This window comes from Phalacrocorax carbo, chromosome 5 (genome assembly GCF_963921805.1).
Source record: "Phalacrocorax carbo chromosome 5, bPhaCar2.1, whole genome shotgun sequence".
NCBI lineage: Eukaryota > Metazoa > Chordata > Aves > Suliformes > Phalacrocoracidae > Phalacrocorax > Phalacrocorax carbo.
The window spans coordinates 63,240,437-63,257,413 of NC_087517.1; the positions used below are offsets into that span (position 1 = coordinate 63,240,437).

Consider the following 16,977-nt stretch of genomic DNA (forward strand, 5'->3'; position numbering starts at 1 on the left):
TTTTTGTAGTAAAAAACCATATAGAAATGAAAGGCTAAGATTAATTTTCATATTTTAAGGAAAGGAACAAAATACTATATGTTTCCAGTCGAGCAGAACAATGGCAGGACCCAACATAACAGAAGCTTTAATGAAAAGCAAAATCCAAACAAGCCCAAAATCAGTACAAAGAAACAGTACAAAAAAAAAAAAAAGGGCACCGTATGATAACATGTATTTTTATAGACTGCTGGGTCAAATCATTAAGAAAAATATTTATATAAGTCATTAACACTCATAATTAGAGTGTCATATAAAACTGAGTGAAACTGCTAAGTAGAAATCACTAGAAGTCCAGGTGCTTCTTGCCGATGGCCATAGCACCACATCCTGAGCTCAGCAGTTTGGCGGATTCTGCCAGATCCTGTTTGCTTGTGCGGCTCACTGTGTCTGACAAGTCTGGAGGCAAATGCAGTCGCTGTGGCAGGAGATTTTCAGGAGGGAGAGGGAGAGAGAAGAAAGAGAGAGGAAGAAACAGGGAGGGAAAAAAAAGAATAATTGCAGTGGAATTTATTTTCCATAACATATTTCAAAATGCAGTCGTCTTCCTGACTGATCAATGTTTTCTCACACAAATAAAACACTTCCCTGACACTCTTTTAGGCTGACCTGGAAATAGTTTTGTATGTTTTCAATATATTGGATTCTGTAAATTGGAATAGATTTTTTCCTCATGAATTTTTTCTAAACACAAGCCAAATTTGCTCAAGGTATTTAATTATATCTATGGGCATTTTTCCTTTAAAAACAAGTGTTTTCCCCATATGTCAACCCCTACATCAGATCCTTTGATTTCTATGGCATTACAGTATAAGTATAGTTTTATTCCAAACATGCGTACTTTGTGGCAGAGTCTGAAAATAAATGATGTGATGGTGAAAAGATGAAGGGGGTTCACCCTGGGTGCAGCACTATTCTGCTAAATGTTTCTTCTTCATATTCTACTAATAGCTGTTGATAAAAACATGCAGCGATAGTAGTTGCATTTGTATAAGGCAATCATATGCTACCAAACCTTGCCATCCCTTGTGAGCTGTAGGAACGTTACAGTCATTTTACAGATGAGGAAACTGAGACACAGGTTACACAGTTGTCCACAAACACAGTTCTTGCATAATAAACCTTAGTTTTCAACTATGACAAAAATATTTCAACCCTCCCTCTGAGGATCTTTTACACTGGAGGTATATAAAAGACATGACATGACATTACCATTTAGCTTTTGTAAATTAAGGTGAAAATTAGGTAAAGCTGAGGCTTTACTTGGTTAATTACTGGCTCACTTTTGGACACAGTGAGGTACTGAAAGCTGTTCAGATGAGACAGTTGAGCATCTACACAGTGCAATAATTTATGAAACCGGTATCATGGAAGGAGCATATTTCTTGAAAGATTTAGTAGGCAAAGGCTAAACTGTGTGGCTCTTATTTTAAAGTGCACATGCTTCTGAAGGGAACAGGGTAACAATAATGGCTGCAAAACTACATTAGGAGGCTGTGGACTATCCTTATTCTCTGCGTTTGCTATGTTTTTGCTTTTATGGTGACACGGAAATACAGCTGCCTTTTACTCAATACCTTTGTAACTTTTGTAGGATAAGATAATTCAATTAAAAAGCATAAGAAATATCTGTATTTACAGTGGGCCGACTGTTTGAATCATTTATGGCTTTGACATTGTGCAATTAGATGTAACTTGAGAGATGCTTCAAAGCACTTGCTACCACTGGCCACTCCTGGTTCTGGGCAGTGCAGGGAGAACACGTGCTGGGTTGTTGTTCTCTCCAAGGGAAGGAAATGCATAAAGTAACGCATGGGGAGTAGGAAGGCCTGCACCCAGGGTGAGATGGCATACCTCAGTGTTGAAATAGGAGAAATGGTGTATTTATTTGTAGCACTTTGCCTGGGAAGCACACTTTATGCATCAAAACCCACCCCCCATATACAACTTAGTCATTTTGCAGCTCTTAAATTTCACTGTATTAAAATCAGTGATGTGGTAGGGTATCCTTCACTAACAGTTCCTCCCTTATTCCTAAGAAGGTTAAGCACGGCTGTGGATGTGAACTGTGGTCCATGCTGCCTCATTTCTACATCAACACAATATAAACTAGGGCACGTGCCTATCTTGTTTGTCTGCTGAGAAAAACATTTGCTAGGAAAGAGCCAATCTACAGCTTGGATTGTATGAGGGGGCCTGTAACCACAGGTAAATGAAGGACAGGAAAAGCTGGGAAGTGCAGGGGAGCACTTGGAGGATATTTCAGTCATATTTTCTTTCCAAAAAATTGTACAGTTTTCAGCAGGGTACAGGGTATCTGGTATGTGGGAGGGGAAAGACAAGTGAACTAGTTCAACCTCCCACTCACTGTTAGCATCTCTCTGCCCACCCTGGGGAGCGGGAGAGGCGCCTTCCTCTAGGGGAAATGTAGTACCGCTGTCTTCCTCCTGCAACTACTGACCCTTTTGCCAAGTCTGCCAAAGGGATTCAGTGCAAGGTGATGAAGAGCAAACAGAACCAAGACTCAGCAAACTCATCTTATGCAGGGACTAACTAATATCACAGATAGGGAAGAACTGTAAACCCTGCCACAGTGGCCTGGACTTAAAGTGTGGTCAAATGAAAAAAAAATCTTTGTATTTACACAGCCTCTTAGTCAACACGGTGCTCGTTCACTAATATAAATTATAAACAGAAAATAGAAGAAAGTTTATAAATTTTCAAAGACTCAAATAGGAAAATTAAAAATTAAAGACCCTCGGATTGGATGACGGGACTGAATTAGGCTTTTACAGATGTATTTGTTATAATACAGTGCTTCATTATACACACATATAATCTTCTTCCCCCATCTTATTCAGTGAAGAAGATGCACACTGCTCATTTAGTGACTGGCTATTCAGTATTTTGTTTTCTTGCCACTGTTTACTCCGAACTTTTCTAACGTATTTATTGTACACTATTCAAACCTTGTTCTGAAGACAGAATGGCTTTTCAATAGCACATGTCAGTATATAGCACTTGAATGCTTCACAAATACCAACTGTGCTATTTTTCTAATATTCTTGTGAGATAAGGCAGGAAAGTTGCCTTCATTTTAGGAATAGGGAACTGAGGCCCATAAAACACATGGCAAAAGGTATCTACTAATTTCAGAAACATAATCTGAGGCATTTAGGACTTGCTTTTCCAGAATGTTTAGTATACAGCATTTCACATGATCAAATGCTAACTTCATTTGCAGCTGTGAGTCCTTAGTATTTCTTCAAGAACCCCAAGTCAGGCACTCAGAACGCGAGACACACAAAATAAGAGTATGGAAATAAAAATGGTGGGTTGGAACAACATGATCACACAGAAGCTCAGTGGTATAGGCAGAGACACATCATACCTTCCACGATATCCTTCAATCGTCTTAATTATGAGACCATCCATCCCACAATCTTTGCCCTTCGACAATCCCAATTTTCAAACACTACAACAAATTGCTGGTTCTCCAGGAAGCATATTTCACTGCGTATGCCACATTCATCCTCAGATCAGATGTCTTCTGAACAATAAACAACACTATGGTCCTCGGAGAACAACTGAATATTATCCTGCCATTAAGATCTGAATCACAGCACACACAAATGCTACCTCTGAATAAAGCCTGAATGGGCATTTCAAAATATAAATCCTTATATTTTCTGTGTGCAGCTTAAAAATATAGCCAGGGCTGCAAATATTAATCCTGTTATATATTTTAATACTATTAAAAATATTCTAAATTTTAAGCCACAAACAAACTGGAAATTCATCGCACAGCATTATACAGCCATGCACAGGTTAAACAACAGGCCTTTATTTTTGGCACTAACAGGGACATTGCGGTCACTTGAACTAAGGCAGTAAGTGATAGCATGAATAGGCTGTGATCCTTTCTGAACACCAGCATTACAGAACGATCAGACATTTGCACAGATATTTGCTGACCACAGAGAAACAATCACAGTTAAAGTCCCAGTTTAGGACAAAATGTTTTCTGGTGGACAGACTTCTCTGCTATTTCTGAGGCTGTGACCTCCATCCCTTTCAATCTCTTTCTCTTATCAGTCTGATAAGAATCAGGCTGATTTTGTTCACATCAGCAATCCCAGTCCTCGTTGCCCAGGCCTCCCGTCCTGCAACTGGTCTTCATCACAAAAATGCCCCTTCTCCAGTTATCTGCACTCCCCAGCCTCTGCCCCAGCCAGTCTCAGCTTTCTGCTTCCAAGCTGTTCATTCCTCCTCCTGCCAGTCCTGGGTTTCTCTTGCCCATTTATGCCCACATTCCATTCCCTGCTCCCATGTCTAGGTCCAAATTCAGTGCTAGGACACCCTCCCTTGCCTCAGCCCCTTGCCTTTCTCACCCCTTATTTTGTCCTCCTCCTCTTCCCACCTGTTGTTCTTGATCTGTCCTTCTTTCTCCTGCTGGCACTGCATTCTGTCCCCCTTCCTCCCCCTCTCCTCTGCCCTGGTGCCCCCTGCCCAGAGTGCAGACACAGGCACCGGCTCACGTCCTGGTCCAAAAACCATGTACGTCCCTGGAAAAGAGTCAAGCTGAATCCACAGTAGTGAGTGTGCCTGGATCAAACAGGTGGATTTTCAGAGGACAGCAAAAACACATCCTTGCCATAAATGCTAGACACAAAATTGCATATTTTCATTTGTTCTTTTAAATAATTGAAGGTTTTCACTAAAATATTCCACTGTGTGGATAAACACAAAACTGCCTATAGAGGTTGACGGACCTGGGGGTGTTTAGCCTGGAGAAGAGGAGGCTGGGGGGAGGCCTTATCGTGCTCTACAACTACCTGAGAGGAGGTTGTAATGAGGTGGGCGTTGGTCTCTTCTCCCAGGTCACTAGCGATAGAACAAGAGCAAATGACCTTATGTTGTGCCAGGGGAGGTTTAGATTGGATATCAGGAAAAATTTCTTTACTGACAGAGTGGTCAGGCACTGGAACAGGCTGCCCAGAGAGGTGGTGGAGTCGCCGTCCCTGGGGGTGTTTAAAAGACGCGTAGACGTGGCGCTTTGGGACGTGGTTTAGGAGACATGGTAGTGTTGAGCTGATGGTGTTGGACTTGATGATCCTAGAGGTCTTTTCCGACCTTAATGATTCTGTGATTCTGTTCTACAGCAAGCTGGCAGGGCAATAATATTTTAAGGCAAAAGGGTCATAGTCTGCCAAAAGTAAATATGCAAGTGAAAATAGGATGCTATAATCGCCTTCCTTGTGATAACTTCCTAAAGCCTGTATCAAAGAAAGGTAATGTTTGTCAGTGCAAAAACTAGGCAATGCTGGAGCAAACTTCCTTTGTGCAAAGTTAATTGTGTATCTGCATTATTATAGTGTGTTTAATGACGTGATCACACACTATTTTCATCCATGCAGGCTGTCAGAAAGGTTTAAACTTAGGATCTTCAGAATCAGACTTTAAGCTTCATTCACTCGATTAAGAAATAACTGGTTACGGAAGAAGGCTATTACTTACTGTACAAGGCATAGCCAGTGAAGGGGCATGATGTGAGTGCTGGTGCTTCCCTCCTGCTCTGTTTTGGGCAGGTCCCAATGGCTTTGCGGTGATAGGAACAATTACACTGAACCCAGCTAAGTTCTTCACTGAAAGGGTTGTCAGGGATTGGAACAGGCTGACCAGGGAAGTGGTGGAGTCGCCATCCCTGGAGGTATTTAAAAGATGTTTGGATGTGGTGCTTAGGGACCTGGTTTAGTGGTGGGCTTGGCAGTGTAGGTTAACGGTTGGACTTGATGATCTTAAAGGTCTTTTCCAACCTAGACGATTCTATGATTCCATGATTCTATGATAACTGAAGTAATTACTAGTAATCATAAATGAGGTAATAAGAAAAAGATATAAAAGGGAAAACATTAGGCAAGGGGTGCATTATGGGCATCATAAGCAGAAGAGGAAACAGTAACAGGAACTTGGCCTCTGTACCACAGACAGTTCCTGTTTTTTCTCGTGTGAGCTTTATGGAATGGCAAGAGCTCTGCTTCAGAGACAAATAAGTAGGATATAAAGCTCCTCAGCTAGGAGTCTGCATCTTTCGTTTTCCCAGCATTCCTAAAATTCTTCTCCCCACCCCCCTTTCCCGCTAAACCAAATCCCTTTGGCTTTGGTGACTTCAGTCTTCATGGAGTTGCAGTAAATGGAACTAGAAGGGATCTAGAGAGGTCATTAACCCATCTCCCTGCCTCAAGGCAGGACAGCAGCTATGTTAGACTGATAAGCAATTTTTTTGGTCAAAGATCCAAATAAATGGAATTGTTAAGATATTTTTTTAGAGTTTAATTTTTGGAAGTTTGGACTCAGTTGTTAAAGCTTCATGTAACTGTTAGCAGAGTCACAGGGTTAACTGCAGTGGAATTATTTTAATATATATCAAACTAAGAAAAATTCCCCCTTGAACTCCCACCTCTTTTTTATGAGATTCAATGATTTTGCATCACTCATCTTATTATTTATTTGTTTGCTAAAAAATATAAGAATGATTTTGGAGTAATATGAAGAATTCGTTTGGATTTAGATTTTTGCCAATATATGTATACCTGCTTATCATATTGTTGCTAAACATTCTTATACTTTTTATTGCTTAAAGCATTTTACAGAATATGTGATTTTAGTAGCCCTTAGTTAATTTTATGAAATTTTGCTGTTTCTTGAATGTCCTCCACCTCAATTATGTCTGAATATTTTAGCCAGTGTAAAAGCAGTCTGTACAAACACACATTTCCTCAAATCTGAAAACTAATTTTATGAACTGATAGTTTATTCTGTGTAGGTGTAATACTGGATTTCACTAGTTGCCTCCACAATGGAGTGCCAATAGATTCCTCAGAAGAATATGTGTAGTATAGATGTGTAGTTGTATAGTATCAGCTCTCTAACATTATCTCTAGGAGCTGGCTCTTTGTTTAACCTGTCATTGATTACTTAGGTTCAGTTATACAATTTTTACTTTATTTTTAAACCCTTTTATAGTCAGTTAAAGTCTGTGTACTGTTTCTATGCATTTTGTAATGGAGGTATAATCAATATCAGGAGAGGTTGATAGGAAATCTGCTGGTCAATTCTCTTAAAACTGAAAAGAAGAAAAATGTCTTATATTGGAGAGTCTGTTCTTTATAATAAAAGCACTTGCTGGTATTTTTGTCCACTAGGGATTTTGTTGTTTAAAAAAAAATAAATTACATCCCCAACCCCATGTACCAGCCCCCTGGAAGTTCTTAGAATAGCCATGACTTGGATCTTTACATCCCAGTCTTACAAGGCAGACCAGCACCAGAAAACCATCAGTGCTGTATTTGGTCCTAAGCACTGGGGCTGGACTAGCTGATTGCTCTGTGTCTCTTCTGACTTGTCATTTTACATATTCTTATCTTCCACTTCTACTTTTTTTTTCCCCCTATTGAGAACAAATACAGTAATTAGAAGTTTTCTTCAGGCAGAGGGAGGAGCAGAGGCAAAGTATGTAATAAGTTTTGTCTGAACTGTTTTCCTTTCGTAATGCATGCCCTAAAGCTGTGTGCTTAGCTGGGTTCAGTGTAATTGTTCCTATCACCGCAAAGCCTTTGGGACCTGCCCAAAACAGAGCAGGCGGGAAGCACCAGCACTCACATCATGCCCCTTCGCTGGCTATGCCTTGTACAGTAAGTAATAGCCTTCTTCCGTAACCAGTTATTTCTTAATCGAGTGAATGAAGCTTGAAGTCTGATTCTGAAGATCCTAAGTTTAAACCTTTCTGACAGCCTGCGTGGATGAAAATAGTGTGTGGTCATGTCATTAAACACACTATAATAATGCAGATACACAATTAACTTTGCACAAAGGAAGTTTGCTCCAGCATTGCCTAGTTTTTGCACTGACAAACATTACCTTTCTTTGATACAGGCTTTAGGAAGTTATCACAAGGAAGGCGATTATAGCATCCTATTTTCACTTGCATATTTACTTTTGGCAGACTATGACCCTTTTGCCTTAAAATATTATTGCCCTGCCAGCTTGCTGTAGAACAGAATCACAGAATCATTAAGGTCGGAAAAGACCTCTAGGATCATCAAGTCCAACCATCAGCTCAACACTACCATGTCTCCTAAACCACGTCCCAAAGCACCACGTCTACGCGTCTTTTAAACACCCCCAGGGACGGCGACTCCACCACCTCTCTGGGCAGCCTGTTCCAGTGCCTGACCACTCTGTCAGTAAAGAAATTTTTCCTGATATCCAATCTAAACCTCCCCTGGCACAACATAAGGTCATTTGCTCTTGTTCTATCGCTAGTGACCTGGGAGAAGAGACCAACGCCCACCTCATTACAACCTCCTCTCAGGTAGTTGTAGAGCACGATAAGGCCTCCCCCCAGCCTCCTCTTCTCCAGGCTAAACACCCCCAGCTCCCTCAGCCGCTCCTCATAAGACTTGTTCTCCAGACCTTCACCAGCTTTGTTACCGTTCTTTGGACACGCTCCAGCACCTCAATGTCCTTCTTGTACTGAGGGGCCCAAAACTGAACACAGTATTCAAGGTGTGGCCTCACCAGTGCCGAGTACAGGGGCACGATCCCCTCCCTGCTCCTGCTGGCCACACTATTCCTGATACAACCCTGGGTGCTGTTGGCCTTCTTGGCCACCTGGGCACACTGCTGGCTCATGTTCAGCCAGCTGTTGACCAACACCCCCAGCTCCTTCTCCACTGGGCAGCTCTCCAGCCACTCCTCCCCAAGCCTGTAGTGTTGCATGGGGTCGTTGTGACCAAAGTACAGGACCTGGCACTTGGCCTTGTTGAACCTCATCAGCTGGCCTCAGCCTATCGATCCAGCCTGCCCAGATACCTCTGTAGACCCTTCCTGCCCTCAAGCAGATCAACACTCCTGCTCAACTTGGTGTTGTCTGCAAACTTACTGAGGGTGCACTCAATCATAGTACCTAAGAAAAGACTTCAGCATTTTTGTAGCTGTTATGAAAAAGGTGGGTTTTAAGGAGAAATCTGCAGGAGGTTAGTAATGCAGCTGTATAAAACCTCCTTTTAGAGTGAAGAATCCTGTTTCTAGCTTGAAAATTATTGAACTGTAAAGTGATTGCCACCATTACCTGACTGGAAATAGATTTCTCGATAATGAATAAGATCTCAGGCTTATTTGCAGGCTGGGGAAAAGGACATGGAGGCCTTTGGAAATGAAAACAAGCAACTTACATCTTAAGAAAAGAGGGAGCCAGTGGAGGGATGCCAAATTACTCCACAGCTACCGAGCTGTCTCTTTATCTTTTCAGTGAAGACTGTCCTGAATGGGAGGCTTTAGCTGTCAGTGCTCACCGCCAGCTGTGATACAGTGCAGCTATGCACCCCCAGTCTGGGCTGCCGGGTGACAAAGACCTGTACAAGAAGGAGGTGGCAAAGCCCTGCCAAGTGCTCTCCACTTTGCTGAGGAGCTGCGCTCTGCTCAGGCCCTGGCCATTTTCCTGTGGTACCACTGTGCCAGGGCCCGACCATGGAGCTTGCTGATCCAGGTATGATCTTCACCTGCTGCCCCGACTCCCCAGCTTGAGAGTGGACTTGCCTCATAGCTATGGATCTGTCCGGCAGTCACCAGGACCAGTGGTTAACCCTGGTTACCTTCAGTGAACCTGCTCTGCTCTTGTTATTCGAGCAGTGGGGGGAAGGATTTAATAGCGATATCTGAGCCCACCAGGGACATTGGTTACACCTTCAATGCAATGGCAACACGTGGCACCAATTCTCTGCAGTGCTCCGAGCCACAGCTTCAAGGCCATTGCAATATGTCTGTTTATGTGGTGAAATAGGTCCCAAATGAACAGGTTTGCTTGGTGTCCCCACAGGTTGCATCTTGCATTTCTAAGGTAGCTGTCAGATGGTTACAAACTCCTTAAGAGATACACATTTCAGGAGCATCTTAGCCTTGGCAGTCAGTGACTTTACTGCTTTCTTAACAGGTCATCATCAAACACAGTAACTAACAGGTCTTCTTGGCAAAAAGAAATTAATAACTTTGAGCTTAATATGAACACAAAGATGTGCAGGTAAGGTATGAAACAGAATTTCTTCTAGAGGGAAGAGTTTGCTCAAATAATTGACATGGAGGTGACTAAAGTTTTAGCCTTTTCCCTTGCCAAGTCTGCCAATTGAGAGATACCAGATATGGGTATTATGATGAAACAAATTAAATTTTATACTATGTGTAGTCTACTGGAGTGACATATCACTTATGTTGACGTAACTTTGTAACAACTCACATACAAATCTGAAAATACCACTATGAGAATTATTAATTTCTTATTAATGCCACAAAACCTAGAAATACTACTGAATTAATGTAAGTTCACTTCTCAGTGGCAAAACAGCAAGGCCTTTACCATAATGAAGACATTATCAGCTCTCACAGCAAGGACTAGAAAAGTCATTCCAACCAGCCTAGACCCATGTCAGGCAGAAATCATATGATAGTCCTGAAATTCAGTTATGACTAGTGTCTCACAATCTATAATATTTATCTTGCGGAGAGAATGATGCCAAACTATCCTCCCATAAATGCATTTAGGTCTTAGGCAAACTATTTTAAAAACAATTAACTAAGAAACTCTTACATTCCTGTCCACATAACAATTTTCTTGGTATTTTAACAAACTCAGGAGACAAACCAGCTGGTAACTATTTTTCTGTATAATGGACATGAACTCAGTATCTTCTTGTTCTGCTATATTCAAAGACGCTACATTACCATTTCTAAATCACAGCAATGGATACATTTTCTAAACTGATTATAAAGACAAAAGACTTGACTTAGAGCATTCTAAAATTTTCTACTGTTCAGGTAACTGTGATTGACTTTAATCACAACTATATCAACTCATGTTAAAATAAGCACATCTACCATATGCATTTCCTATTTCTTTTTTTTAAGTTGAAGCACAATCTGAGCCGTCAAAATTAATTATTGTTAACATCAGGTGTTAAGAGAAGGCTTCCACTAAGAATAGCTGATAAATATGCTTCTACCTACATATCCCTGCCTGTCTGCTAAAGGACACATTGCTAATATGAAAATAATTTTTTTATACATAGCTAATAGTACTTAAAATACTTGAACACAGTTCTAAAACTCTTATTTTCCATCACTTACAGAATGTAAAATGAAACTTGGATAATTCTCACTTTCACCTCATTTGCAGGACAGTGATGCTCTGTTGTGGGTTTCCAATACTACAAAGAAATTATTTAAACAGTGATTTTAAAGACATCTGGCAAAATTAAGAACCATTAATAAACCCACTTCCTTTTGTGATAGATTTTGTAAAAGCTATTTTAATTTCAGAATGCTGCATCTTAATACGTGCCTCTTCAGTGCAGCTTTCCAGTGTATCTGCTTTACAGAAGTGATATGATCATATCCAAGAAAATTCAATTCAAACTGTCCTGATTCATTTGGATGTGCCACATGGTACTGTTTCTGTTCTCTAACCAGAAAAGTATGCAAAGTACTTAAAATCTGAATTCCTGAGTCTGAATTTAAAACTCAGTTTATTTAAACACTGGCTGTGGCAAAGAGAAAATCTTTCAGAGAACATTTGTACCAGTAAAATTTTATTCTGTTCATGTTTGTGTCAAATGAATCCCTAGGGGATTTCAGACGGCTGAAGAAGTTCCAGTAACATGTGAGCAGAGACAGGGGTGTTTTGGTATGTGCAACATTCGTCACTAGTTTTCAGCTGAAGAAAACAACAGGCAATTGTCTCAACAAACTCTCATTCCAAAGAAAAACTCCAAGACATGTTAAAGACTGTTTGCTACATGTGAAGGGACACAGGGAAAGATAAAAATATCAGGTTTATTTAAAAAAATCAGATTTACCTTCTCTGATGCTTGAGAATGCCAAATGTATGGCACCACGGAGTGCTCTAAATCACACGTACGAGTACCAGACCCACTTCACATTATAACTGTAGTCTCTGCATAATGAAGAAGCTTCCTCATGTTGTAAAGGGGGCTGGATTAAACAGTTGTGGCTACAGACTACCCAGAGACTACAGCTGTTCAGCTGCTCGTCTGATCCAAAATTCAGAGAATTACACAGTAATCTTACAACCAGAACTGTACTAAATATTTATATGGCTTACTATTGTAATACGTACTGATCTAGTTCTTATCGAGCACATACTGAAAGACTGTCTCTGTCCTGAAGATTTTACAGTCTGAATATACAAAGTGGGTAAAAAAGGAAGAAGTGAAAGATAAAATATCCATGAAGAATGAAAAATGTCATGATACATAAATACTGTATTAATGAGAAAACATTTTTTCCCTTCTAACTGAAAAAATGTTCTATGAGAAAGAGTACCCTGCATAGAAAGGCAAGTGGAAGAGACAGGGAAGAAATTAAGTGACAAAGGGCTGAAGAGAAGCTGGAGTGAAGAAAAAGAAAGATGGGGCGCAGCAGGAGACATATTATCTAGGTGCGTTATAGTTGAGATTAGAATATGTTGTCTAAAAACCGAAGGGAAATACTGTTCTAAATTCAAACAGTAGTGCATGAGTGTGAAGGTATCATGTATATCCAAAGCAAGCAGACTAACATTGCTTCTGTAGATCTGTCCTTTTTGCTGAGTTTCTCCTCCCTGGGCTTACGTAAGACGAGTGCGGGACCTGTGATGCAAATCTGAGTAATTCTAGGGCTCTCAGGATAGTCCGGATGGATGCTGATGTTAATGTCACATTCTCTTCCCTGACGGATTCATTCAACCTAATTGCAGCTGTCTACAATTCAGCTATTCAGTCTAACCTATATTATATGCTTAGGATGAGATGAATCATCCTTACTAGTGCTTGCCTATCTCTGCTGATTATTCAGGAAACCTGGATGACTAGCTTAAACTACATCCTTAACTTGGAGACTAAAAGGTCAAAGAGAGGAATTCAGTCCTATAACTATATGCAGCTTCTCACTGAGTCAGTGCCTCTACTATATCTCCTCTTTCTTTGAATGACATTGCAACATGCCACAAAGTATGGATTTCATATCAAATCACAGATGGCTCACTGGAAACATTCCAGAGTTGATGGTGATGCCTGTGCTGCTCTACAACAACTTGGGTCTCTCTACTGGGAAGCTTGAGAACCGCTCAAGATACTGCGTGTACAAACAGAAGCTATGTAAGTGAGGAGGGAAAAATAGCATTCAGAGACGGAAGCATCTGTTCTGGGAGGTCCAACATATTGCAATGTTACTGTCACCCTCTACAACTTCAGCTCAGTTGGAAAACTTTTTGAGCTTGTATCCAAAGCTATCTGTTAAAGTTCACTGTAATCTATCAAGCTTCTGTCTCAGTTTAAATATTTTGTTACATTTCAGAGAGCTCATTAATACACCCATTTAGAAAACACTGTTTTATCTCAGGGTGTGCAACAACATAAATAACTGATAAAATGTATTCTGCCTCTTGATAAAATTGTCCAGGTAGATTTCAGCGCTTCTCAGAGAAGTTATGCTCCAAGGCAGGTAACTTGCCCTGGCAACTCTCCGTTACAAGTGCATTTCGATGCCTGATTTGCCAACTCAAAAAAAGAGAGACAACAGAAATGCAGACAGACTTCTGAATTGAACAGTTCTGCCAGCCACTGCTAAAATACACATTGCCTACAAGCCTCCATTGATTTCAAGTATCTAGTCTCTATAGATTCTATGAAATTTTTCGTGTTTAATGAAGTGCCTTCCTAAGAACAGGAGAAAATGGAAGCTGCTCTGAGACTCTGGATCAGCCCAGCTGTAAGCCGCCCCACAGAGGTTTTTCTAGATTTTGTATACATTGACCATGCTTATTTCCTCCTATACATCACTTTCAGAAGCTGTGTGAACAAACACAAACACAATATGTAACTATACATTCAAATGCACACATTACTTATGACTGCATACAGGTTGCTGATAATGGCCAATGTGTCTACCTGCAGAATCTCTCCAACGCATGCTGTATCGCTCCAGAAAGCACTGAGACAGTGGGAGCTCTATTGTTTTACATTCAGGTACAATGCAAACGACCCACACAGTATGTCCCTGAATGCCGCTGTTTCGAGAGACCAGTGTCACAGGTTTGGCAAGTTGCTGGTTATAAAGAAGGAGCGCATGGAGGGGCAAAATATAAATGCTAGCTGGGGGGGTATTGTTGTTTTATACTGAGAGTAGCCCTATGCTCAGTAGTCTATTTACTTTTTAGGACAGCTAGAATTAGAAAATTTCCATTGCTAGGCAGCCCAGCACATCTGTGAAGCATTTCTGGGTGTTCAGACCTGAAGCGCGCGCTGCCCAAAGGGAAGATTCATTACCCCGTGTTACGCAGCCCGCCAGTCCCTCCCCCAGACGGCACAAGGGCTTCGGCAACAGGAAAGCGCCGTCGTGCAGAAACATATTACATGACCAGAACACAACAATTAGCACATTTGTAAAGCTTCAGGGATAGGAACAATTTAATAGCTTTTTGAAGCAGACTAATTTTCTGGAGCTTTTTATCTTTTTTTTAATTTTTTTTTTAATTTTGCTTTTCATGCATGGACAAGTTCTTCTTTGCTACAGGTATTTTCTGAGTCTGCCTGGCAGGATTATTACATGTAGAGAAACACAAATTATTCAATCACTTTAAAACAGTGCTAGAGAAATGAAAAAGTGCTATTTAAGTGCAAATTATTATTACTAATCTCTGTTTTAGAAGCAAGTATCATTTAGATAGATAAATGTATTGCTGGTTTACAAAATTCTGCACATTTACAAACCAAGGCTGCTAAACAGACGACTGGTTTGCTTATGTTTGCAGCTTTTCACAAGCTAGAAAGTTTAGCTCTGCAGTAGTAAATGCCACCGTCAGATGCTCCATGGTAAGACAAAAACCAGTCCAGAAGAGAAAAAAAAAATTCTGCTATCATTGTCTTCTCACCCTAAAAACTGGCGCTGATATAGGAAGTATGTTCAGTTCCTGTAACTCCCAGGTGAGGATGCAGAAATTATATAATTCACATTTTAATATCTCTTATTTTCAGTACTAATCCACCATGACTCATGAGGGCTACAGTTTAAAATTCCAGTTAACAAAGCCTTTTGTAGTATTGCTACCAAATAATCTTAGACTTCAGAAATCATTGAAGTGTAATTTAATATCATGATGTTGGATTACCCTGTTTTGGTATGAAAACATACTGTGGTGTATTTTTACTCAGTGGTTGATATTGCTTATACAAAAAAATACAAGAATCTCATTGGTTGACTACCCTTCAGCAAACCAATGCTTTAAAAGAAGTTTAAGCACAGAATAAGAAGTTGCTGGGGAAAGGTTAAAAGACAGGTCACGCTAATTCCTTTTTAAATGACTCTAAGACAGTAGGACTCAGTGTAAATGGAAACAAATATGTTAAATATGAATGACAGAAACTGGTATCACATTAAATGCAAGGCTTTTGTGAGTAATTGAGATTAAAATAAACATTACTATTTATCTGGAAGTTTGGGGGGGGCTGAGCATTTGAGCAAATTCCTACATCAGAAATGTGTTTTGTACAGAAACTATATGTCAAATTATAGTTATTTGCTTTCAGCTTTTTCTAGCAGTTATTTAGTTTTGTACTTTTCATGTGTCAGTATTTTTTTCATTTCACTTCTTTATTCCCTACTACAAGTAAGTCTCTTTAGAGCAATAAGATCTTTAAAATCCCTTCAGTGTTTAGAAATGTCAACAATTCAGCAGACTATACTTGATGAATAGGCCAGATAGAAAAACCTGCCTCAAGTTTTTATCTCAAGAGAAGTAAGGTGCTTTGAAGAGCACTTGATTTGAGATTTAGAAGCCTGCTGCTATTCATCCAGACACTCTTGAGAGCTGTTAAGTCCTGACCTATAGCATGAAAACAGGTTGGAGGGAGGGAAGAAATATATTTTGTACTCCCCCTGTATAATTATTTCTTCTAAATACCATTTAAACATTTCTTCCTATAAATCAGTAAAAAACAATGAAGAGACCAGGCAACCTTATAAGATGATCTTATTTTAATATTTTGAATGTAGCTAGAACTTGCCAGGGGGAACAGCCACAGAATTTGAAAAAGATGACGGTCTAAAGGAAAAAAAAATCTAAATGGTTGGTTCCATTTGAATAAATGGCACTGACAAATTAAAACTTCATATTTTTGACAAGAGGCATAGAATACGAGATTTCCACTTCAAAATATGCAGTAGAAGAACATTAAATGGTTTGGTTTGCTATAATTACAAAAAATATTTTATTTATCCTTTGCTATCACTTCCACAGTCTACAACCAATTTCAATACTAGACTACAATGAGTTCATTCAACATCATAATGCAATCAATTTAAGATACGTGCACACCAATAATATCAGATGAAAAGTAAGGCAAACTGCAAGTCAATCCTTTTATATGAATATCTGTTCTTGACTTTGTTTACTGTGCTTGCGCATGTGCTTTCTCACTTCACAGTACTTCGACTTGGTAACTGGTTCCTTGAATAAGAACTTAGTTTGTAACCTAACAGCAACTGGCCGCATTATTTGGGCAAATGTCTCATTAGTATCTTCTGCCCTACTTTCTGCACCTCTGAGTTTCAGAGAGATATAAAAGAAAAGGCAAAACTAGGTCAATCCTGGGCTGAACAAAAGAATTTTTGTAGTAGTATAAATTACTGACCTTTCTAATACACCCGTCTTTCCCAGCAAACCAGGTAATCCAATCCAACTCAACTAATTAATGGTATCCTCCAATAACTAACAATAACTGCAGTATGCAATCCAGTGAATTTAGGAGAAACATTTCTATGGCTTTTCTAAAGCTGTTACATTTAAGAAACACTCTATTTCCTAAATTAGAACAAATTTTGGGGATT

General features: G+C 39.9%; 1 protein-coding gene across 2 annotated transcripts in view; it reads right to left on the reverse strand.

The window, feature by feature from the left end:
- Positions 1 to 16,977, reverse strand: part of ELP4 (elongator acetyltransferase complex subunit 4) — a 155,628-nt gene continuing 138,651 nt past the window's right edge. For both annotated transcript variants that reach the window (XM_064452816.1, XM_064452817.1), the window contains one exon: positions 1 to 457. In XM_064452816.1, the coding sequence (XP_064308886.1) occupies positions 326 to 457 (132 nt within the window). In that variant the 3' untranslated portion in view covers positions 1 to 325. The remainder of the gene's footprint in view (positions 458 to 16,977) is intronic.